The 26072-nt window shown below is 38.4% G+C and overlaps 1 protein-coding gene across 11 annotated transcripts in view; it reads left to right on the top strand.

Moving 5' to 3' along the window:
• Nucleotides 1-26072, top strand: part of DOCK10 (dedicator of cytokinesis 10) — a 305001-nt gene that overhangs the window by 151721 nt on the left and 127208 nt on the right. For all 11 annotated transcript variants that reach the window (XM_024976734.2, XM_059875928.1, XM_010802445.4 and 8 more), the window contains 1 exon segment: nucleotides 13254-13336. In XM_024976734.2, coding sequence (XP_024832502.1) covers nucleotides 13254-13336 — 83 coding nt within the window.

The raw sequence follows: 26072 nt of genomic DNA, 5'->3' as shown, positions 1-26072 counted from the left end.
TTTCACTGGAAGGTCAGGGGAGCAATTAAAGGGATCTATGAATAGGAGGCAGACTTCTCAAGCAAAACTTTTACAGCAAAGTTTTCATTTTAATGTACACAAAACATTAATTAATGCTAAGCTCTTGGTTTTGTCTCTTTTAACAAAGAAGATGAACAAGTAGAGAATTGAGAATAATATAGTGACTCAACAGGGAGCAAGGGTCCCGGGACCACTTCATCTGAATAGCTGGGAAATATAGTAAGTACTAAGGCAGCCAGTTACTCTGCCAGCAAAGCCTTTTGTGATTTCTAGAAATCAACCTGCATCAGGAGTAGACTAACAATGAAGTGAGGCATAAGTCATGAATTCAAGAATCCAAGTCTCACTTTGGTCAAGACATAAAACACTGATAGATTTAAGAGTCGTGGAAGCATTAAAAGAATAGAAGCAAAATATCTGTATCTACATCTGTATCTGAATATGTATACACACACATACACAGTGATTATGTACTGTCCTCATCCAGAAAGTACTAAGTTACTGAGGCAAGGAAAAGTTCAGATTTTTAAACAGGGTTTCCAGACCAGCAATAATTGAATTTTCCAGGGGAAAAAAAAAATTATAAAAGAACCCAAGATTGAATAGGGAAAACAAACTAGATTCAGAGAAGACAGAATAAATGTCATTGAAATCGCTAGGCTTCCATAGAAAATGCACAATAAAAACCAGGAAAAAGGTGATTAAGATCAGAGCAGACACTAATTTCACATAGGCACGGAGTGTTCTGCAGAAAGCTGGAACTGCAGGACGTTCATGGTCACAAACACCCACAAAGTTCTTTAACTAGCTAACATCTACAGAGTCTTCCTTAGAAGAGAATAATGGCATGAAATATCCCCCAAGATTTTTTTGGCCATGGAGAAATTCTGCTTCCCCCCTGGGTATCTTGAGAAATGTCTCTCAGAAATGCCGATGTAAATCTGATGGAAGAAAATCAACAGGAATTGGGGACATGGTAGAGTTCAAGCCAGAGAGACTATTTTAATAGCCTAGCTGGGTTAAAGATCTGTACTAACATGTGGCAGATAATGGTGGTAATGGTAAAGAACTGTTAAGGAGATAGAATTCACAGGAGTTGGTGATGGAAAAGAGAGAACTGTGTTGGCGATGATGCCCACATTACTGGCTTGGGCTATTAGCTTGATAGTTGTGTCAGTAATTTAAATAAGGTACCCAGAAGAAAGTGCAGATTGCTCAAGCAGAGATGGATGAAGAAAATAAGATGACATCTCTGGGTGACATGCAGAGCAAGAGATTCAACAAGGTACATACATAGGTCTCAATATCGTAGGAAGGGGTGGGCTCTGGCTCTGGCTTTAAAAATTGAAACTCTGAATCTGGAAGAGCTTGCCCAGGAATGCCATGAGGCAGGTCCCTGAGTGACATTCCCATGTAAAAGGGTGGGAAAGAGAGCCCAGCACAAGAAGTGAACCAGTGGACCAGGAGGTAGGAAGAAAACAAGGAGAAATGATTTCTCAGAATCAAAGAACTGTCAGTAGCGAGAGTGAGGCAATGATATAAAACACCAATGACATGTCAAGATTGGGTAATTCACTGGATTTGGTAATTGAGAGTCACCAGTTGTTCTTTAACAGAGCGGTTTCATAAACTTTGATCACAACCTGATTACTGCTGGGTGAACTCTGAAGAGAAGCAAAGTGTGTTATCTTGTCAAAGAAGGTATATGTTTGTCCCTTTACCTAGGAAGTGCCTTGAGAGTAAACCCAGTAAAAATATTGGAACTCTTCAGGTACAACACTGAATCCTGAAGTTAAAAATAGTTCAGTAGACTGTTAAATTATGTACCAAAATATTGAAAATGAAATTTCTTTCTTTCCTTCTTCCTCTTCCACCATCTGGACTCAGATAAGTGGTGTTCAGTTAATTCACAAGAAAATTATGAATAGTCAGGATAAAAGCTGCATCATGTTGAGAGAAGATTTTAAGCAACACGGGTCCTAGCATTTCAAGAAAATTATGGGGAAAGGGAGATTAGCCTTGATTTTAAATGTATTTCATGCAGTGTCCTTTTGTTAACTGAAAGAAATATATCTAAACAAAATGAAATGCATCTTGTCAGGCAATTTCATTTCTTTTATGGTTAAAATAATTTTATATATTTTGTCTTTAATTTTGAACTGTATATTGTGTACTTTTGATAAAGAAACCATTCTTTTGACCAAAATGCCTTTGTACTTTATACAAATAGTTTGAATCTCATATGTAGAATAATGTGCAATTAAACTAACCGAGAAATAAGAATAAGTCTTTCAATAAATAATTCCAGGGTTTCTTTGCATGTATAAATAAATTAAGTAAAAAAATGAAAGCTGTTTTCTGAATCTGAAACATGGGGCAGAAAATGAGTGGTTCTAATGTATTCATTAACCTTGGACCAGAGCATAGTAAGAATGGTTTTCTTCAGTCTAGAACTAGCTCCTCTGCTGTGACATCAGGGGTACAGGCACAGTTTGTAGTGCTGGAAAAGACTCCTGCGAGTCCCTTGAACAGCAAGATCAAACCAGTCAGTCCCTTTGCAGGCAGACGCTTTAACCTCTGAGCCACCAGGGAAGCCCCAATCTTAAAGAAAATCGACCCTGAATATTCACTAGAAGGACTGATGCTGAAGCTGAAGCTCCAGTACTTTGGCCACCTGATGCAAAGAGCTGACTCATTGGAAAAGACCCTGATGCTGGGAAAAATTGAGAACAGGAGGAGAACGGGGTGACAGAAGAGACTATTAAATAGTATCCCCTCCTCAATGGACATGAATTTGAGCAAACTCTGGGACAGGGAAGCCTGGCATGCTGCAGTTGATGGAGTCGCAAAAAAGTAAGACACGGCTTAGCAACTGAACACATTGGGGGAAACACAACTATAAAAAAGCCTCTCCAAATTGCAAATAATTCATAATATTTTCTTAATAAAAGTAGTGCAGATAAAAAGATTTTTGTTTCTCTTTGAAGAGGCTCTTAATTCATTAGTGAAGGTCTTGCTGGAGGTTTAAGGGAATCTATATTGTATGTACTTTTATAAGTATTTTTTTTCTTTTTTTTTTTTAATTTTATTTTATTTTTAAACTTTACATAATTGTATTAGTTTTGCCAAATATCAAAATGAATCTGCCACAGGTATACATGTGTTCATGTATACCTTTTATAAGTATTTTTAAAAGTACAGCCACATTTATTTTGCAACTTCAAGAATTTAATGGAAAATGATATCAAAATCTGTTAACCTGTATATAGGCCTAGTTTATTTAATGATTTTTTCTGGTCAGAATAAAATGGATCACCCAATTTTTTTTTTTTTTTTTACACTAAATGTATGATAGTAAAGCTCAGTGATAAAGAATCTGCCTGCCAATGCAGGAGATGAGGGTTCAATCCCTGGGTCAGGAAGATACCCTGGAGAAGGAAATGGCAACCCTCTCCAGTATTTTTGCTTAGAAAATCGCATGGACAGAGGAGCCTGGCAGGCTATAATCCATGGTGTTGCAAGAAGTCAGACATGACTGAGTCCACACACATACACACATACAGACATAAACATACGAATGTTGATTAAGGTAAATTCAAATTAATCTACTGTTTAGTGGCATTAGGATAGAATGTATATGGAAAATGCAATTTAAAAACAATGAAATCAAAATTTTTTGTGTTTTACATTAACCACCCTGAAGAAACGTATTTCCTAGTGTTCAATTCCCTAGAATAGTAGTCTTGTTTCCAAATATGCAGGTGTTAGTCACTCAGTCATGTCTGACTGTTTGTGACCCCGTGGACTGTAGCCCACCAGGCTCTTCTGTCCATGGAATTCTCCAAGCAAGAAAACTGTAGTGGGTTGTCATTTCCTTCTCTACCAAATATGCAAAATGGTTCCAGTTCTAAATTGACTTCCTGTAGACTTCTTCACAGTGAGAGTCATCCTATGTTTGGTGGTAAGTGAATAAAGACAGAACTATAAATCAGAGACCCTGGAATATAAAAATAAAAAAAAAAAGATTCTTCATAAGTTTGAACCTAACATTTCAATTGCATTGAATTACAATATAATTTTTGAATTATATGAAAAGAATGATTAACTCATAATTTTATCAAAGGTTTTGTTTGTTTGTTATTGTTGTTATTTTTTAGTACCATCCATTTGTTATGTCCTGACAAAATACTTGGGATAGCTAGCTGGAAAATTAAAGTGTATTCCCCCAGATTAGGCACAGGTATGACTTATGAAAGTCTAATTTTAAAGTTTGTTCAGTTGCCTTAATGCAGCACATTTTGAAAAGAAAAGCCAAATACCTTGATTCATTTTCAGTTTAGAATCAACCAAGACAGCAATTTAGGCAACTCTATAATTCAAACAAAATAGTTAAAAAATTATTTTCACTTATGGTTGGCCTTTGCTATGATATTCTGTTTTACACTGTACGGGCATATTTATATACATGGCAACATTATCTAATATCAAATAATATTTTTAAAAAACCAGACTCAAAAAACTATTAAATAAGATTCTATCATGACTTCTGAAATTGAGTCAGATCTATAGTCACATTTATTTTCTCCAAACTCATTTCCATTTCTCTCTCTGGAGTGTAGTATAAGTTTTAAAAGATCATTTGCAGTTCACCTTATTTTTATAGTGCAGAAATTAATGATTTAATTTTAAAGGAATATACAATGTGATCCACTTAAATTTTAAAAGAAAATGCCTTTTCCTTTTTTCTAAAATACTGATGCATTTATTGGATGACCAATATCCTGATTTGCAAGAAGTTTCATGTTCTATCTGTTGGCCTGGCCAATAGCATTTCTTTTCACTTTGAAGTGCCTCAATGTGGACAATAAATTATCCAGCCACTCTTTCAATACATAATTCACCTGAATTCACTTAAATTCATGAAGCTGCATTTTTTAACATTTACAAAATAGTCATAATTATTTCTAAATGTTATAAAGAATGGCATTGATATGAAAATTACCACCATCATTTTACACATACCGATTCATCCCAGTGGTAAGTAAGGGCCAAAGAGAGCACCTTTTGTGGTCACATAAACCTTCCTGGCAAGGCAGTAGTCATGTAATTAAGTAAGCCTCTATAGCCAGGAAGAAAAATAATTTTGAATCTAAAAAGCCATCTATTGCCTGCTTATTACTCTGTAGTCATAATCTAATAATCAGCCTTTTTAAGAGCTGGACAGATTACATTGCCAAACTCAAATTGCTATTTGAGGTAGGTAACATGATTTGAATTGATTCTGATGATTTTCTAAGTTCAGTTCAGTTCAGTCGCTCAGTCATGTCTGACTCTTTGCTACCTCATGGACCGCAGCATGAAAGGCTTCCCTGTCCATCACCAGTTCCCGGAGCTTACTCAAACTCATGTCCATCGAATTGATGATGCCATCCAGCCATCTCATCTTCTGTCGTCCCCTTCTCCTCTGGCCTTCAATCTTTACCAGCATCAGGGTCTTTTCCAATGAGTCAGTTCATCGCATCAGGTGGCCACAGTATCTGAGTTTCAGCTTCAGCGTCAGTCCTTCCAATAAATATTCAGGACTGATTTCATTTAGGATGGACTAGTTGGATCTCCTTGCAGTCCAAGGGACTCTCAAGAGTCTTCTCCAACACCACAGTTCAAAAGCGTCAATTCTTCAGTACTCAGCTTTAGAGTCCAACTCTCACATCCATACATAACTACTGGAAAAACCATAGCTTTGACTAGACAGACCTTTGTTGGCAAAATAATGTCTCTGCTTTTTAATATGCTGTCTGGGTTGGTCATAGCTTTTCTTCCAAGGAGTGAGCATCTTTTAATTTCATGGCTGTAGTCACCATCTACAGTGATTTTGGAGCCTCAAAAAATAAAGTCTCTCACTGTTTCCATTATTTCCCCATCTATTTGCCATGAAGTGATGGGACTGGATGCCATGATCTTAGTCTTCTGAATGTTGAGTTTTAAGCCAGCTTTTTCACTCTCCTCTTTCACTTTCATCAAGAGGTCTTTAGTTCTTCTTCACTTTCTGCCATAAGGGTGGTGTCATCTGCATATCTGAGGTTGTTGATGTTTCTCCCGGCAGTCTTGATTCCAGCTTGTGCTTCATCTAGCCTGGCATTTCGCATGATATACTCTACATATAAGTTAAATAAGCAAGGTGACAATATTCAGCCTTGACATACTCCTTTCCCGATTTGGAACCAGTCTGTAGTTCCATGTCCAGTTCTAACTGTTGCTTCTTGACCTGCATACAGTTTTCTCAGAAGGCCAGTCAGGTGGTCTGGTATTCCCATCTGTTTAAGAATTTTCCATTGTTTGTTGTGATCCACACAGTCAAAGGCTTTGGCATAGTCAATAAAGGAGAAGTAGATGTTTTTCTGGAACTCCCATGCTTTTTCAATGATCCAACAGATATTGGCAACAGATGATTTTCTAAAAAGGGAAAGAAAGGGGAGAAAAATGAAATGTTTTATTTATAGTGTTTTAGGATACCCTTTACAGTTGTCCAATCTTTTCTAAAGTATTTAGGTATTTAGAACTTTTAAGGTGTCCTATTTAGTTATTTCTAAAGGAAAAAAAAAAAAAAAACATGGAAGATTCATTCATTAAAAATATGTATTGAATGTCTCCTATCATTGAATGTCTCCTAAAGGCCCCATCCTGGAGTTGGTATGCTCCCTGCTCTTATAAAAGACCATGCCTACTTGAATAACACTGGAGCATCATCTCAGTTACTAAAATTCCCTGCATGAAGCTGGGACCCTAATGTTTTCAGTTCCTAGGCAGACAACATGTTAAGGACATAGTCATATTGTCACTCTGGTGGAGTGATGGATTTCAAGGCCCCCTCTAGAGATTCTGATTCAGTGAATCCCCTGTAGGGCCCAGGAACCTGCATTTTAATTAGTAACCCCCATGGACACAACACAGTTTAGGAAACACTATCCTAATAGTTTAAAAGCCTTTGGCCAAGTTGACCTGACTCAAATTTTTGTATGTCTAAAAAAATAACAGGCAGAGATGGCAAAATAAAGGCTGAACAAGCAAATGTAATAAATGAATAAAATGTGAACCAGGGCATTGCTGTTTGGAAAAATTAACCAGTTCAACAAACTTTTGTTGGACATCCGGCCTTCATCTTTGAAGCTGACTATGGCAGCCCCCCATTTTCAAGGGGAAAAGAAGTGGGTATTTTGAAACCAGTATTGTGAACTAGGTATTAATAATTTTTAAGGAGAAAATGGGACCATTGCCTCATTGTAACAAGCAGAGTTATAGTCTGTGGCTTGAATTTCACAGGTCACTTCAGCTTCAGTTTTGGACAAAGAGGAGTTGTTGTCATAATTATAATAGTTCTTAATGATCTTCTTAGAGTGAGTATGTGGGCTAGAACAAAGAATAGAGAATAATTTTCTATGCGTAACATTTCTAAAATGCCTAACTATGTAGGAGAAACATTTGTATGTTTGTAAAATCCACTGGCTTCCTCAGAATCGGAGAAATCACTGATTTAGAAAGATTCCTGAGGGTCATCTAATTCAACCTAAATCTTCATCTACCTACTACCAGATGTAAGAAACCTAACAAATAAATTCAGGAGTTTGATTAAAAAAAAACAAAAAGAATACTGTGATTATCAGAGCTTAGATAGCTCTCTAAAACTATACTTGAATAAGTCAAGAAAAACAAGTTGTTTTCTCCACTACTATGAATGTGATTTATAGAATGAGTCAAACTGACTGGCAAAACTGATTTTTTAATCAAATATTTATTGATTATTTACCCTCAGGTAGGTATTTTATAGGAATTGAACCTAAAGAAGGTGGTATTATTTAGACAGATAAAAAAATTAGAGATACTAAATCACTTAATTGAGATCTGCCAATTAATACCAAAATTCAAAACCAGGTCTGTCTGACTTCAAGACAGAGAGAAACACCACAGGAAAGATTTGGCTTGATAGTCCAGATGTGATTTGAAAAAAACAGAAGTCTGCAGTTAGCAAACAACTCATAAATGACTTGAACAGACTTCTTAAGTCAGACAAATCCGCTTTGAAATCCTGCTTCTGTCATGTGTGGGATCTTGGGCAGAAGTCTGCGCCTCTCCTTGCCTCTGTGGTCTATAAAATGGGAATAACAAAATCTCATGTAGTGCTTCTTAAGATTGTATGTAAAGGACCTAGTAGAACAGTATCTGACAAACACTTACCACTGCAAAACAAAAGAAGTTTTTACCAGGCTATACCGATATAAGAAAGTCAGTCAGTTAGTCAATTCAGTCGACTACTCAGTCATGTCCGACTCTTTGCAACCCCATGGACTGCAGCACGCCAGGCCTCCCTGTCCATCACGACCTCCTGGAGTTGACCTCCCTGTCCATCACCACCTCCCAGCTCTACATGAGCTGAAACTCATGTCCATTGAATCAGTGATGCCATCCAACCATCTCATCCTCTGTCATCCCCTTCTCCTCCCGCCTTCAATCTTTCCCAGCATCAGGATCTTTCCTAATGAATTGACTCTTCACATCAGGTGGCCAAAGTATTGGAGCTTCAGCTTCAGCATCAGTCCTTCCAATGAATATTCAGGTCTGATGTCCTTTAAGCTGGACTGGTTTGATTTCCTTGAAGTCCAAGGGACTCTCAAGAGTCTTCCCCAACACCATAGTTCAAAAGCATCAATTCTTCAGCACTCAGCCTTCTTTATGGTCCAACTGTCACATCCATACATGACTACTGGAAAAACCATAGCTTTGACTAGTCAGAACTTTGTCAGCAAAGTAATTAATGTCTCTGATTTTTAATATGCTGTCTGGGTTGGTCATAGCTTTTCTTCCAAGGAGCAAGCATCTTTTAATTTCATGGCTGCAGTCACCATCTACAGTGATTTTGGAGCCCAAAATATTAGTCTGTCACTGTTTCCATTGTTTCTCCATCTATTTGCCATGAAGTGATCAGACTGGATGCCATGATCTTAGTTTTTTTAATGTTGAGTTTGAAGCCAGTTTTTTTACTCTCCTCTTTCACTTTCATCAAGAAGCTTTTTAGTTCTTTGCTTTCTGCCAGAAGGGTGGTGTCATCTGCATATCTGAGGCTATCGATATTTCTCCCAGCAGCCTTGATTCCAGCTTGTGCTTCATCCAGCCAGGCATTTCACGTGACGTATTCTGAGTATAAGTTAAATAATCATTGTGACAATATACAGCCTTGACATCCTCCTTTCCCAATTTGGAACCAGTCTGTTGTTCCATGACTGGTTCTAACGTTGCTTCTTAACCTGCTTACAGATCTCTCAGGAGGCAGGTAAAGTGGTCTGGTATTCCCATCTCTTGAAGAATTTTCCAGTTTGTTGTGATTCACACAGTCAAAGGCTGTACCGTAGTTAAAGAAGCAGAAGATAGATATTATGAGACAGAAATTTCTAATCCAGTCTAATGTCCTGAATGTTCAGCTGCTAAATCAGAGATCATAATAAATAAAATGAGTTACAAGTCTTGTTGGAAGTCAATACTAGTTCCAGCCCAAGAATGAAGCCCTGCAGTTCTTGGTTCAGTTATATACCCTCTTATATATTCTTATAAAGAGTATATATTAGTTTGGCAGGTTTTTTAATCAAGAATCTTTAAAATACTTTGAACACTTTATCTTAAGAAAATAATCCAAAATGGATCAGACTTGGGGGAGAATGAGAGGAATAAATGTGTGAAGATATACTCTGAAGCATTTTTGTCTACAATGGCACAAAATTTGAAATACCCTTAAGAATGACTCACTCTCTCCCCTTTATAGTGTTTGAGTTAGTTGCTTAGTCCTGTCTGACTCTTTGTGACCCCATGGACTGTAGTCCGCCAGGCTCCTCTGTCCATGGAATTCTCCAAGCAAGAATACTGGAGTGAGTAGCCATCCCTTTCTCCAGGAGATCTTCCTGACCCAGGGATCAAATCCAGGTCTCCTGCATTGCAGCTCATTCTTTATCATCTGAGCCACCAGGGAAGCCCTTCTATAAGTCTTGCTCAAATGTCACCTTCTTTATAAGACTCACCCTAATGATTCTATTTAAATTGTCCTCCTTCTCCCAACTCTACCATCCTCCTTCATCTGCTTTCTTTTTCACACTACACTTACCATTCCTGATATGTTAACACAATTTACTTATTTTTGTGTCTATTGACCAGCTTTTCACAAGGGCTTATGTTTTAAGAGATCATGAATTTTTGTCCTTTTCACAGATGTATTTGCATCAGCAAAGAAAATCCCTAGGTACAGAGTATGGCTTCAAAAATGTTTATTAACCGTATTAATGAACTAAGAGACTGGGTTTATAAATTAGGGTATGAGACTTTATTCTACTTATTTAAAGTGTCATAAAATTTGAAAAGCAAAAGTAGAAAATCTTTAGAATATACCATTAAGGGAAGGATTGAAGGCAGGAGGAGAAGGAGATGACAGGGGAAGAGATGGTTGGATGTCATTACCGACTCATTGGACATGAGTTTGAGCAAGCTCCAGGAGTTGGTGATGGACAGGGAAGCCTGGCGTGCTGCAGTCCATGGGATCACAGAGTCGGACACGACTGAATGACTAAACTGAACTGATACCATTCAGTGAATAAAAATAGTATTTCAATTCAAATATTCAAGGACAATTGGATAAACTATGTACCAGGAAAAAAAAAGATTGAAAGGAACTGCCAAAAAGGGATGAGTTTTATGTTTTTGTTTTCCATTTTGTACCATTTGAAAACTACAGCGAAGTGTTGAGAAAGGGAAGTAAGAAAATGAGAGAGGATGGGAAAGAACCATAATCATGAATGTTTTGCCTCCTTGGGTAGGGATGCTGTGGGTCTTTTTCTCCTTGCCTGAATTCCTGGCATCTTTATCCAGAATGAAGATGGAACTTTCCAGCCAAGGAATATATCAGGGCTCAGATTTCCTCTTATTTCCAGAAACATGTGGTTTGCACAATTGGCTCAGAAATTGGCAAGTTAAAAAATTGAATATTAGCTAAATATTCAGTTTTATTCACATTCCTCTTCTCCATCCAGAGTCAGTACACATCCGCTGGATTCCCTGTGGCTGTTATCCATGTCCATTTGTCTCGCGCCTGTTGTGTTTTTATCTCTTCTTTTCTCCTTTCCCGCTGCTGCCACTCTCCCCCTCCTATCTTTGTCCTAGCCTCACACATTGTTTGCCGTCAGCCCCCATTTGTGTGTGGGTGTTTCCCTGAACAAATAAAGCAATGGTATTGAGAAAGTTTGAGGCCGGAGAAATCTAGAGCGGCTTAGCACTCCTAGTCCCTCTCCCTGCCTTCCCTGTGCATCTTGGACCAGGTGCCCACCCGGCGCTCTCCACCTCCCATCTGTACCCATCTCTGGGCCATTCTCTCCCACTGTCTGTTTCTGCTAAGACAGGGCCAGTGCTTTCTTTGTTGTAGTGCTTCTACATCCTGAATAATGATTCTCACAAAGAGATCTCCTTGCCTGTCCCCTTCTTGGTTACAAAGACAATCAGAGGTCTTATCTCTCATATTGCATTAAGTTTATTACTCCTTGTTTTTTCCTACTAATGCTAGAGGACAGGTATCCTTATAGTTGTGCTGTTGCTGTTTAATTCCCAGATTCACATAATTTTAGAATCGAAAGGAATCTTAAAAACCATCTAGTGATGGAGAACAGTGTGGAGATTCCTTAAAAACCTGGAAATAGAATTGCCTTATGACCCAGCAATCCCACTGCTGGGAATACACACCGAGGAAACCAGAATTGAAAGAGACACGTGTACCCCAATGTTCATCGCAGCACTGTTTATAATAGCCAGGACATGGAAGCAACCTAGATGCCCATCAGCAGATGAATGGATAAGAAAGCTATGGTACATATACACAATGGAGTGTTACTCAGCCATTAAAAATAATACATTTGAATCAGTTCTAATGAGGTGGATGAAACTGGAGCCTGTTATACAGAGTGAAGTAAGCCAGAAAGAAAAACACCAATACAGTATACTAACACATATATATGGAATTTAGAAAGATGGTAACGATAACCCTGTATGCAAGAGAGCAAAAGAGACACAGATGTATAGAACAGTCTTTTGGACTCTGTGGGAGAGGGCGAGGGTGGGATGATTTGGGAGAATGGCATTGAAACATGTATAATATCATATATGAAACGAGTCACCAGTCCAGGTTCGATGCATGATACTGGATGCTTGGGGCTGGTGCACTGGGATGACCCAGAGGGATGGTACAGGGAGGGAGGGGGGTTCAGGATGGGGAACACGTGTACACCTGTGGCAGATTCATGTTGATTTATGGCAAAACCAATACAGTATTGTAAAGTAATTAACCTCCAATTAAAATAAATAAATTTTTATAAAAAAAAAAAAAACAAACATCTAGTGGAATCCCCATTACCAGTCCATGGTCAGTGCTGTGCCAGGCAGTGCATAGATGGTGCTTGGGGAATATTTGCCATCAGTGAATACTGTAAATTCAGTCATTATGAACCACTGTGAGATAATGCTGTGCCAGTTGCATAGATGGTGTTTGGGGAATATTTGCCATCAATGAATACTGTAAATTCAGCCATTATGAACCACTGTAAGTTGATTCTTTTGCACTATTAACTTGGTGTTTTAAAGGTTTTTGGTCATCTTTTATTCACATATACTTATAAAAAAATCAATCCATGATCAGGGAGAAGGCTGGGCTCAGAAGGCAATGAGGTAAAACTGAAAAACTAAAGTTATCAACAGGGTTGTCATAAAGAGGAAAAGGATAGGTTTGCTGATGCAAGAACAAGAAGAAATAGGCTAAAATTATGATGAAAGGATGACACATAATTAATAACATCGTTCACTATGAAGAACTGTTAAAGGATTGCCAAGAAAAACTGAAAAAATGACAGTACTTGAGGTTAGTGACATATCCGGTTATGATTCAGCAGATGATTAAATTAGGCTTTCCTTGATGGAGAAAAGTAGACTAAATATGTTAAATGGTTCCTCCTGTAGGATTCTGGGAAGGGTTAGATTTCCCTTTCACTGAAAAATGAAATGATCGTAATAAGCATGTTCTTACCTACCTTAAAATCACTCACATAGCTACCTTAACATTAACCCGGAGATAATGAACACTGAATTCACCTTGCTTCTTATCAGGACAGCTGATATTTGAATGATAAATTTTAACTGTCATTTTTTCCTTTCAGGCTTGTAAATTTTATAGTTCCCAGTGGTATGTGGTAAACTACAAATATGAACAGTATTCTGGAGACATTCGACAGTTACCTCGGTAAGAACCTTTTATGAGTAATCCTTGGCTTTTTCCATATATAAACTATCTTCTCTGTCACTGTTTATGAATATGTGTACATTCACCTAATACCAAGTTATATTTAAAAAATTAAAAAATAAGAGTCACAAGAGAACATTTTGTTGAACAAAGTATTATTTATATCTTCACAGAATTGGATGACAGATAAATATACTCATTTAGGATAGCCTAGGGCTTCCCAAGTGGCTCAGTGGTAAAGAATCCGCCTGCCAAGCAGGAGACCCAGGTTCAATCCCTAGGTTGGGAAGATCCCCTAGAGAGGGAAATGGCAACCCACTCCAATATTCTTGCCTGGGAAATACCATGGACAGAAGAACCTGGCGGGCTATAGTCCATGGGGTCGCAAAAAGTCATACACAACTTAGTGACTAAACACCAACAAGGCTGTGAGCAAAGTTTTAAAGTGTTAGGTCATTCTTGTGTGAGCTGTCCTTTCAATAGCAGATACAAGAAGATTAAAAGGTACAAGTTGGACCAGAAATTTTTTTCTGATATGGTGTGTATAGCATTCAGGTTTGCCATTGGATTCATATATTTTCATGCTGGGATATCAAAAAGCATGAAAATAAACAACCTGCACAAGAGCAATAATGTCTAAGAACAGCAAAAAGGAAAAGCAAGTACCTAATTCTTTTCAGACTGTAGGGAAATAAAGTCTTTAGGAGAAGATAACTTCATTCTGTACCTGCTTACCTGTCACCTCTATAGAGAAGCTACGTGACCTAGAGCAGTCATTTATTCCATGTCTGTGTCTCCCACTAAAGTCAAGTCCAAAAGGTCAGGGACTCTTCCTACCTTGCAGAATCTTTTGCAGGCCTTGAAGAATGCCTGGCACATAGTAAAGTGAAAGTGAAAGTCACTCAGTTGTGTTCAATTCTTGTGACCCCATGGACTATAGTCCATGGAATTCTCCAGGCTAGAATACTGGAGTGGGTAGCTATTCCCTTCTCCAGGGGAATTTCCTGACCCAGGAATCAAACTAGAGTATCCTGCATTGCAGATGGATTCTTTACCAGCTGAGCTATCAGGGAAGCCCTGGCACATAGTAAGTATGCAGTAATTACTTATTGGATAAGTAAACTGAGTGGGTCAAAAATTTTAAAATCTAATAATCCTGGATGGGCTTGAAGTTGCTTAAATTCAAAGAACTGTGATGAACTGGAATCTCCCAACACACTGGTTCATCAGACTAAAATGATGCACATTATCCAGAAAATAAAACTTAAGACAGAAATAAGTGAATTTTTTACTAACCCTTTCCTCAAGTGAGACTTTGAGGTCATACACATTGCACATAACTTTTTAATGGGCACATGGTTTAGATTTGGGCACCACTTTCTAAGATCTCCCGTGCCCACAGAAACATCTTTTCCAGACTAGAATACTTGGAAGTACTGCGTTCAACTCCAAATGCAAAATTTGAAGAAGGTGGAGTTATGGGGCAGCACTGGAAGTGACATTTAAGCTCAGATCTGAAGGAACAGTAGCTACCAGCACTGTGATCTCGAGAAAAGGGTCCCCAGAGGAAATAACAGGGGCAAAAGCTGTGAGCTGGGAATCAGAGTGACCATCAGAGAATCTGGACCTAAGGGTTGATTGAAACCCTGGAACCAGGCAAGGGACCTTGTGGGCCCTGGAAATGAGCTTGGGTTTTATTCTCATTCAACAGAAGACTATAGAAATTGTAACCTAGAGTGTGACATGATCTAGTTTACCTCTTTAAGAGATTACCTGCTCCACTGTATGGAAAATGGGATTGTAGCAGTGAGAATTTAAAAAAAAAAAAAAAAAAAGAGGGAAGGAGACCATTTCTTTGGAGTTGAGTTCCTGGGAAGAGCAAAGCAATATTCCTCGAAAACAGCAAGTCTTTATTCAAAACAGTGAATGTTTGATTTTTGCCAAAGCTCTGAACATTCCTTTAGATTCAGGTCACTCCTAATAGATAATCTCCTGTAATTTCATGTTGAGATGGTCTTATCACACCCTAAACTTTCATGAGTAATTATTACATTCAGAATGTCTGGACATTAGTCATGCATGTAGCTGCCATTGAGAAGCAAAGCATTTTTTTTACCATCAAGTCTTCCTCTTTCTGAAAATAGTTCTGAGAAGTGGTTACAACTTGGAAGCCATGTCCAAGCACTTGGAAGACAATTTATAAAGGGAGAGAGTGTAGAAAGAGGTGTTTAGCTTTCATTTGGCATAAATGTTCCTACTGTCCTTAGGTCTACTGAACACTTTAGTAGCTTTATCTCCAAACACGTCATCTTTTCTTATATCCCTGATGCCATAAAAATATATATTAATTTAAAAATTCACATGTACTATATTCTTCCTCTGTTGAAAAACAGAGAAAGCACCTCCAGTCAGAACAGGGTCCAGATGTCATTGCTGACTTGGAATTCTTGTAGAGCACAAGAAGAAATCCCATGAGAAGAAACGCAAAAGTCACATAAATATTGTTGAGAATTTCTCTCAGTTTAACTAAAGGATGTGAAAGTTGATACCAAGAAGGGGAAGAAGACTACCACTAACTAGGAAACTGTAATGAACTATGTATGTATATTCAAAATGAAAATCAGAAGTTCTAGAATAATCCTCACGTATCCCCTAAACAAATGAAGATTGTAATATTGAATAGCAAAAGTATTTTTTAATGATTTTACAAGGCTAGGCACTCCCCACTAGACTATAGATATTTAGGTCAGTAGTAGACACATAATTTACTTGGGCCTTCTGAGGCTATTAGAAGTAAATCATTTTCATACCTCCTGGATTAGAATTCTCCTATGTCTGCTACCAATTTAAACTGATCGTTTCTTTTTATGGGTTGCTGAGGCTATAAAATAAAAACTTACAATTATGGAGAAGTGAAAAAAGATGTTTGCTTATCTCCCTCACTTATAGTCCTTGAATTTAAAATTGTGTTGTTATTAACTCTTAAGAACCTCACTTTTTGGTGTGTCTGTTCATAGGAAGATATTGGAGACAGACTCTATTTAAGGATAGAATACAAAAAGTAAGGCCTTCACAAATTAGAAATAAAAATCAGTACCCAAATCAGTGTTCCTAAGGAGACAAGAATGTCATTAAAAAATACATATGATGTCAAAGGAGCCAAGAATATAAATGGCGAAAGGATATAAACACTGGGAACACTAACAGCCACAAGTAAAAGAATGAAATGAGGCTACTATCCTACACCATAAGTGAAATTAACTCAAAATGGATTTACTACTTGAGCATAAGACCAGAGACCATAAAACTCCTGGTGGCAGGGGCGGGGGGCAGTGGGGAGGGGTCGGGTGGTAAAAAAAAAAAGACATAGGTGATAAGCTGCTTGACATTGGTTCTGGCAATTTTTGTGTGTGTGTGTGCAACAAAAGGACAAATAAGCAAGTGAGATTCCATCAAACTAAAAGCTTTTGCACAGCAAAGGAAATCATCAAAATAATGAAAAAGCAACCTACTGAATGGGAGAAAATATTTACAAATCATATATCTGATAAGAGGTTAATATCCAAAATGTACAAATAATTCTTACAACTCAATGGCAAAAAAAGAAAGAAATACAATAATCTGATTTTTAAAATGAGCAGAGGATCTGACTAGACATTTTCCCAAAGAAGACACACAAATGGCCAACCAGTACATGACAGGATGCTCTGTATCACTAATCAGCAGGGAAATGCAAATCAAACCACAATGAATTATCACCTCACACTTGACAGAATGGCTATAATCAAACCACCCAGAGATAGCAAGTGCTGCTAAGGATGTGGAGAAAAGGGAACCCTGTGCACTCTTGGTGGGTACATAAACTGGTACAGCCACCATGAAAACTAGTACGGCGAGTCCTCAAAAAATGAAAATTAAAACCACCATATGATTCAGCAATTCCACTTCTGGGTATTTATTTGAAAAAAAACAAAAACAAAAATTCAAAAAGAAGTACTCACCCCCCAAGTTCATTACAGCATTATTTACACTAGCCAAGACAAAGAAACAACTTAAGTGTCCACTGATGGATGACTGGAGAAAGAAAATGTGGCATATATACATAACAGAATACTATTAAGCCATAAAAAGAATGCAATTTGTCAGTTTTGACAACATGTGTAGACCTTAAGGGCACTATGCTGAGTGAAATAAGTCAGAGAAAGACAATGCCCTTGGATCTCACTTATGTGGAATTTTAAAACAAAATGAAAAGAAAACAAGCCCACAGGTACAAAGAACAGATTGATAGTTGCCAGAGGTGGGGCGAAGAAAATCAGTAGGTACAAACTTCCAATTATAAAATAAATGAGTCATGGAAATGGAATGTACAGTTTGGTGTCTAGAGTTAACTATACCCTATGAAGTATTCTAAAGTCACCAATAGAGTAGATCTTAAAAGTTCTCATCACAAGAAAAAAAAAATTTTTAATAGCTACGTATGATGATGATGTTAACTAGACTTACTCTGGTCATCATTTCACAATATATATAAATATAGAATCATTTCTTTGTACACCCAAAACTAGTATAACATCATCTATCAATTATATCTCAATTTAAAAACTATGAAACAAACAAAAAATATGATGCCACAGATTTTGTTAATCCATGGGGTAAAATACAGGAATAATACGACATATTTAGAAGTTTTACCACAGATGGGTAGGTATACGGAAGAAAATTTCATAAAGTATATTTCTTGATAGAAGAGCAAATAAAATGGAACCAGTTTAGCTGGACTGATTTGGAACAAAAAAAATTTTTTTTAATAAAAGAATACTTCTTGAGTGTCCACTGCGAGCTGAAATGTTCCAGGTGCCGTATTTATGTTCATTTATGTTCATTTAATTCACATGATCCCACGGAGTAGGAACTGTCTTCCTTGTTGTATAAAGCAAACCAAACCACTAAAAGGGTTGGTAACTTGCCCCCAACCTCACTCAACTCAAGTATCCCCACACTCCTTGTTTGGGGCATAGGAAATAAGACTGACCAAAATGGCAGCTACTGTGGATCCAGACACCAGAGAGTGAAGTCCCTGCTGAGCTCTCTAAACTTGGAGCCCAAAGGCCCACAGTGCCATTGGGGGAAGAATTTTACTTTCAGCCAGCAGAGGGGCTTATCTTTAAATGATCTCCCGAAGAGAGACCAGTCATTGATTAACGGCCCCAGAGATGTGAAACTGAGCAGCGATAAAAACAGGAATGCTGTGCCCGGTGGGTCAGTGGGAAGGGGAGTGGGAAAGAAGAGTTCTCAGTAGCCCCACGCCTCAGCAGTGGTCCAAAGGCTCTGCCAGCGCACTCCAGGACACTTTCTTACACGGCTAACCTCACCTCCCCTCGCTCTCCCTCCCTCTCTGCGCTCCAGCCCCACCAGCGGGGCTCTCCTGAATGCTGGCTGCAAGCCTATCTTCCTCAAGATCTTTGCTCACCATTCACTGTGCCAGGATGATCTTCCCCCAGATCATCACAGGCACGGCTTCTTCTCCTTCTCAACGGAAATGGCCATCTGTGACCACCCTTTCTAAACCTGGCTTCTACCACCTCTACCTTGATCGTTTTTCTCTCTTTGTTGATGTTGTTTAGTTGCTAAGTCATGTCTGACTCTTTTGAGACCCCATAGACTGTAGCCCACTAGGCTCCTCTGTCCCTGGGACAGAGGAAAGAATTCTTTCTCCAGGAAAGAATTCTAGAGTGGGTTACCATTTCCTCCTCCAGGGAGTCTTCCCAGCCCAGGCATCAAAACCGCATCTCCTGCGTCTCCTGCTTAACAGGCAGATTCTTTACAGCTGAGCCTCCTGGGAGAGGCCTTCTTCTCTTTAATTTTCTTCAAAACCATTTCCATCCTGGGAAATTATCTTGTTAATTTATGCTTTATTATATACTCTCTCCTTCCTTAGAGGGCGAGCCTTCTCCACTTGGGGATTTAATTTCTAATACATGGTTGGCATTATCACAGGTCTTCTAAGTGACAGGTGCTGTCTGGTAACTGGATCATTTAGTGACAAGGAAGAACGCCTCCAAAAATTAAGACCACTCTCAACTCATAGTGAATTTGATCAAGCAAACTTAGATTTAAGAAAATCTAACAGTGAAAGAGCATTCCCATTGACCTATCCCCCACCCTGGATATGACCTAAATTGACATTCACTAATCTGCACGTATTTTTTAATGAACAATAAGGTCTGCATGAATATCACTAAGGATTAATGCAGTGGCTGTGTTTTGCTAGAGACCTTATTGGTCTTATCTGTCTATCATATAACTTTTTGTATCATAATACTTAAGTGATAAAAAGGAAAGCTTAAAGAAAATTTGGTTTTTATGAAAGAGTTTTGAGACTTCACAAGTTGTAGTATTGTAACATTACAACTTGTGAAACTTTACAAATTTAAAAAATTGTTTTCAGTGTTTATATGAAGCCCTTTTCTCTCTTTTCAGAATCATCTGTCCTTGAAATGCTAGGGGAAAATACTTGAGAAATTCATCCTCAGCATTTGAGAATAGTTGCACATATTTTTGTATAATTTTTAATTAATTATTATTGGAGTATAGTTGCTTTACAGTGTTGTATTAGTGTCTGCTGCTGCTGCCGCCAAGTCGTATCAGTCGTGTCCGACTCTGTGACCCCATAGACGGCAGCCCACCAGGCTTCCCCATCCCTGGGATTCTCCAGGCAAGAACACTGGAGTGGGTTGCCATTTCCTTCTCCAATGCATGAAAGTGAAAAGTGAAAGTCAGGTCGCTCAATCGTGTCCGACTCTTTGCGACCCCATGGACTGCAGCCCACCAGGCTCCTCCATCCATGGGATTTTCCAGGCAAGAGTATTGGAGTGGGTCGCCAGTGCCTTCTCCGGTATCAGTGTCTACTATATAGCAAAGTGAGTGAATCATACATATACATAGGTTCCCCTCCCCCTTTTGGACTTCCTTCCCATTCAGGTCACCACAGTGGATTAAGTAGAGCTCCCTGTACTGTACAGTATATCCTCATTAGTTGTCTGTTTTACACGGAGTATCAATAGTGTACATTTTTTTTTAATTTTTCTTGGTATTAAAAAAATTCAAGAGATGTCATGTTCATCACTCTTTAGATAATTTCTTCAACACTTTTTAAAAAAATCCCCCCTATATTCTATTATGCAAATTTTCAAACATACAAAAAGTTTTGGAAAACTTATACAATCAACACCCACATTCCTGCCATCTAGAATGTATCTTTTGCATTTTGCTATTTTTGCTATGTATTTTATGACATTATCTGTTCATCCACCCATGCATCTAGCTATCAGTCCGTCTTATATTTTGACCATTTCGAAGTGAATTTAAAATATCAGCACACTGTATGTTGCCTTTCTAAACACTTTAGAATGCATACCATTAGCTAGAGATACGTATGTTTATAGTTTACTTTTTTTTCTTTTGAGGGAAACTTTAGGAGAAAAGACACACATTGTAAGTGAACCATTGGATGGCTTTAATTATGTACATACCTGTGCATCTGAAAACACTACTAAGATAAGGGACATAATCATCAGCTGCAAAGAGCCCATTGCTGCCCCTTCCTGGTCAGTCCTCACCCCTACTTTCCTCTCTCCCCAGAGACAACCATTGTTCTGATTTTCTTCACTACAGATTAGTATTACTAGTTCTAAAACTTCATCACATTGGAATCATGCTGTATGTATTACTGTGTTTCCAACTTCTTTGACTCAGCATGATGTTTTTGAGTGATACCCACATTGTTACATGTATTGGTAAATCCTTTCTCCTTCTGAGCAACATTCCTTTGTGTGGATCTACTATATCTGGGGGCTTCCCAGGTGGCACAGTGGTAAGGAACCTGCCTACTATTGCAAGAGATGCAAGAGACTTGGGTTCAATCCCTGTGGAACTGTGGATACAGCATTTTGAGTTAAGCTGTGCATAAGTCACTTTAAGATCATGGACTTTTGTGAAATTGTGTCTGTCCTTTTAAGGTTGTCTCAATTCCCAGTTCTCTGCTGAGAGATTTGTGGGAAAACCCTCACAAGTATTTAGCCTTATACATTTGAGATTCATGAAAGCCCGACTTTGTTTCCTTAATTCTTTGTTATTTCATTACTAATTTGAAAGACTGTTCCTTCTCTCCTTTCTTTACACTTTTATAAATATCTTTGCAGAAATGATAGACTGTAGAACATGGCCACTGTTTCAAGCCACAATTATCAAATATCTATAAAATTATTCTTTTATGAGAAAGAGAAGAAAGGATAAATCACATGAAAAAAGATGACAGAATAAAGAGTTCAGAAATGAATAGTGTCCAGGTCAAAGGGAGACGGACAGAGAAGGACTAGCATATAGTTTAGGGCCACCTTGGGGCCAAATATTGACCTTCTGTGTTCAAAGTTGTCTCTGTTGCCATATCCTCAGTTTTCCCTACTCATCCCTTTATCTTTCACCTGGGATGTTTCTTAATAGTGCCTTTACTGCCCTGCCATCATTTTAAGAATTCTGGAACACTCATTTCTCCTCCTCTACAGACAAAATACTTCAAGTAATTGCTCGGAAATCAGCCCTTTGAACTTGCCTTTGAATCTCAGGCAACCTGTCACCTGTCACGGGAGCAGAGGTTGAGGAAAGGGTCGTGTTTCACAGTTTTCTTTTGCCAATCAAATGGAAAGGCAAAAGGGACTACTTCTGGTTCAAGGAGTGTCAGGACATTGTTAAGGAGAGGAAGAGAATTTTAGGTGTGATAGAAGGAACTTCTCAGGAGTCCCAAAATAACAGTGTGGTCTGCTACATTAGTGTTCTGCCTTCTGATTTGCATGCATGCACGCTAAGTCACTTCAGTCGTGTTCAACTCTTTGCAACCCTATGGACCGTAGCCCGCCAGGGTCCTCTGTCCATGGGATTCACTAGGCAAGAAAACTGGAATGGGTTGCCATGCCTCCTTTGGGGGTCTTCCCAATCCAGGGATAGAACCCGTGTCTCTTACGTCTCCTGCATTGGTAGGTGGGTCCGTTACCATCAGCACCACCTGGCCCTAACAAAAGAGGCAGAACAAGTTAACATCAGGGCAGCTGGCACAGATAGACTTGAGTATCTCTGAGGTTTTGCAAGAAGCAGAAAGAACTAGATACACCAGGAATCCTTTGGAAGAGAAAAATGGCTGCCCTCATACTTAACATGCTTATTAAAGATGGTTTAGACTTACTTGTCCTTAATACAAGAAGTAACATTTCAGAGATAAAGTGTCTGACCTCATCTGTTTCACTATGTGTTTCTGTGAGTAACTGTTACAAACCTCATCTTCTCAGCAAAATAGGAAGATTAGATGAGACATGGATCCCTGGTATTTGTGTACAAAAGTCTGATTATACGTGCATACAGTTTAATAAAAAGCAATGTGCTACTCCGGCTTCTCAGGTGGCTCAATGGTAAAGAATCCAACTGCCAATGCAGGAGGCATAGGTTCGATCCCTGGGTCGGGAAGATCCCCTGGAGGAGGAAATGGCAACTCACTCCATTATTCTTGCCTGGGAAGTCCTATGAACAGAGAAGCCTGGCGGACTACAGTCCATGAGGTCGCGAAAGAGTCAGACACAACTTAGCAACTAAACAACAACAAATGTGCTACTTAGTACATATTAAGACTTTAGTACAGAATTTCTGCGCTCTTGGTATATATTTTTCAGCTTTCAGATAAATCATGGATGAAGAAGGTTGTATTATATATTAATACGTTTTTGAAATTTGGACTAACACATAGAAAGTAAATTCATACACATTAATTAACAAATGTTTATTGATCACTGACCATGTGTCAGAACCTGTGGGGTTAATAACTTTGAAATACACATTTCCTACCACTCTTCTTTTAAACCTCTGGCTTTTAAATTAGACTGTTACTATTTACAGCTATTTATCTATGGATCGGAGAAGGCAATGGCACCGCACTCCAGTAGTCTTGCCTGGAAAATCCCATGGACGGAGGAGCCTGGTAGGCTGCAGTCCATGGGGTTGCTGAGAGTCAGACACCACTGAGCGACTTCACTTTCACTTTTCACTTTCATGCATTGGATAAGGAAATGGCAACCCACTCCAGTGTTCTTGCCTGCAGAATCCCAGGGACGGGGGAGCCTGGTGGGCTGCCGTCTCTGGGGTCGCACAGAGTCGGATACGACTGAAGCAACTTAGCAGCAGCAGCATCTATGGGTGCTGGAATGTCCTAACAGGACTATGCAACCAAAACAAAATAGAGAAATAAATCGGAATTAGGGCTGAACTGAGACTCCATATATCATTTATAATAATCAAGTACTGTGTACACCAGAATAGCTTTATATTTATTAGTTATGAATTTTGGTAGCAAGCAACTTCCATTAATTTGAATTTATAAAATAATTTAAATTTATAAAGTAAATTCGGTATTTATTTATAAAATAAATAATAAGATACTTTTTAAAAACCTATTTACAGGCATAGAGAACAAACATATGGACACCAAATGGGAAAAGTTCAGGTGGGATGAATTGGGATTTATATGTATGTATATATATATATATATATATACACACATTATTGATACTGTGTATAAAATAGATGACTAATGAGAAACTACTGTATAGCACAAAGTATTCTGCTCAGTGCTCTGGGGTGACCTAAATGGGAAGGAAATCCAAAAAAGAGGGTATAGATGTATACAAAGAGCTGATCCACTTTACTGTACAGAAGACATTAACACAACATTGTAAAGCAACTATACCCCAATAAAAATTAATTAAAATAAATAAATAAAAACCTATTTAACATGTTGGAGTTGTCTCAGGATTTTGATCACTCAGAATGTGTCCACTGCTAAAAAGAATATCACCACAATCCGTTACAAAAACAAAGTTTTAAAGTATGCCTTTTCATATTATCCCTATTCACCTTGCTTATCAATAATTCAATCAACAGTGAATCTTGAGTATGTCTGCAACAGGAAAGAAAAAAAGCTAGGATGTAGATGGGACTTCATTAGAGTCTCTGGCTTTAAGAAATGTATAATCAGATGGAGGGCTAAGACAAGTGTCCAAATAACAGAACCAGGCAAACATCATAAGAGACGTATACTCAGAGTCTACAGGGAAAGGGTCCTAATTCTGTGGATTCAGGATACCTTCGTGGAAATTACTTTGGGGGCACAAACTCTTATCAGGTTACAATGGAATATTACTCAGCCTTAAAAAGGAGTGAACTCTTGATACACTCCACTATATGAATGAACCTTGAAGACATTATTCTAATAAAGTAAGCCAGACACAAAAAGATAAATGTTGCCTTATTCCACTCATAAGATGTACTTAGAATAGTCAAAAACCTAGAGACAGCAAGTAAGAACAATGATAACCCAGGACTGAGGAAAGGAGGAAGTGGAAAGTTATTGTCTAATGGATACAGAGTCAGTTTGGGAATTAAAATGGTCTGGAGATGGTCAGTGACGATGGGCGTATAGTATGAATCTACTTAATGCTACTGAACTGTGCACATGAAAATAGTTAAAATAGAAATTCTTCTGTTATGTATATTTTACCACAATAGAGGGGGAAAAAAAACACATTTATCAGGTGTGGAGACCGTGGTTCTGATTTCAGGCTTTTCACAATTTAGTAGCAAGGTTACTGTTCTTTTTGTGTTCTGACTTCCTCTACTGTGACTTGGGAATGGGCATTTTTAGGTCTTTCAGAAGAAGGATAAAGGATATTTTGAATTCATTTGAATCCACTGAATTTCTATGTGAATGAACAGTTTGGTGATTTTATGAATACCTGTATAATTGTGCTTCCCTGATAGCTCAGTTGGTAAAGAATCCACCTGCAATGCAGGAGACCCCAGTTCAATTCCTGGGTCAGGAATATCTGCTAGGGAAGGGATAGGCTACCACTCCAGTATTCTTGGGTTTCCCTTGAGCCTCAGCTGGTAAAGAATCTGCCTGCAATGTGGGAGACCTGGGTTTGATCCCTGGGTCAGGAAGATCCCTTGGAGAAGGGAATGGCTACCCACTCCAGTATTCTGGCCTGGAGAATACCATGGACAGAGGCCACAGTCCATGGGGTCGCAAAGAGTCAGACACCACTGAGCGATTAATACTTTAACTTTCATGTATGTATATTCATATAAAGAGTCCTTGGTTATTCACCTTACTGTCTGGAATACCACCAACATAGGAAACCATTTGCAATGGAAATACTGAATGTGCTCATGGGTTGCTTCTACATAATATAAGTCATTTCAAAGAAAAGGCTCTACCTTGCAAATCCTTCATGTAGGATTTTCTAGCTTGGTATAAAAGAATACCTGAAGTTTGGATGATTCTATCTGGGTTCCATTCAACCATGTGTTATGAGATAGAATTAAGTCAAGGAACATTTATTTCTGTCTTATTTTACCATTTGTAGAGCCAAGTGAACACTCTTGCTCCTTTGGGCTGATCAGCAACGCTCTGACTGAGAGGTGTTTTCTGTGCTACCATGGAAATGCCTCAAGTGAGCACAAATGCGGCTAAGTCACGTTGGTGCAGACTTTTGGGAGACACCAGGGTTGGGGACCAACACAGCCTAGTGGCCAGAGTAGTGGCTGGTTTTCAAATGACCATCCTATAAGCCTTGAGCATGTCACATAAAAGCAAAAGGAAAAAAAAATAATGAAAATATTGCTGTATTATATT

The sequence above is a fragment of the Bos taurus genome, chromosome 2, assembly GCF_002263795.3.
Source record: "Bos taurus isolate L1 Dominette 01449 registration number 42190680 breed Hereford chromosome 2, ARS-UCD2.0, whole genome shotgun sequence".
Taxonomy (NCBI): domain Eukaryota; kingdom Metazoa; phylum Chordata; class Mammalia; order Artiodactyla; family Bovidae; genus Bos; species Bos taurus.
The sequence above is the reverse complement of the archived record's forward strand: the minus strand, read 5'-3'. Positions and strand labels throughout refer to the sequence as shown.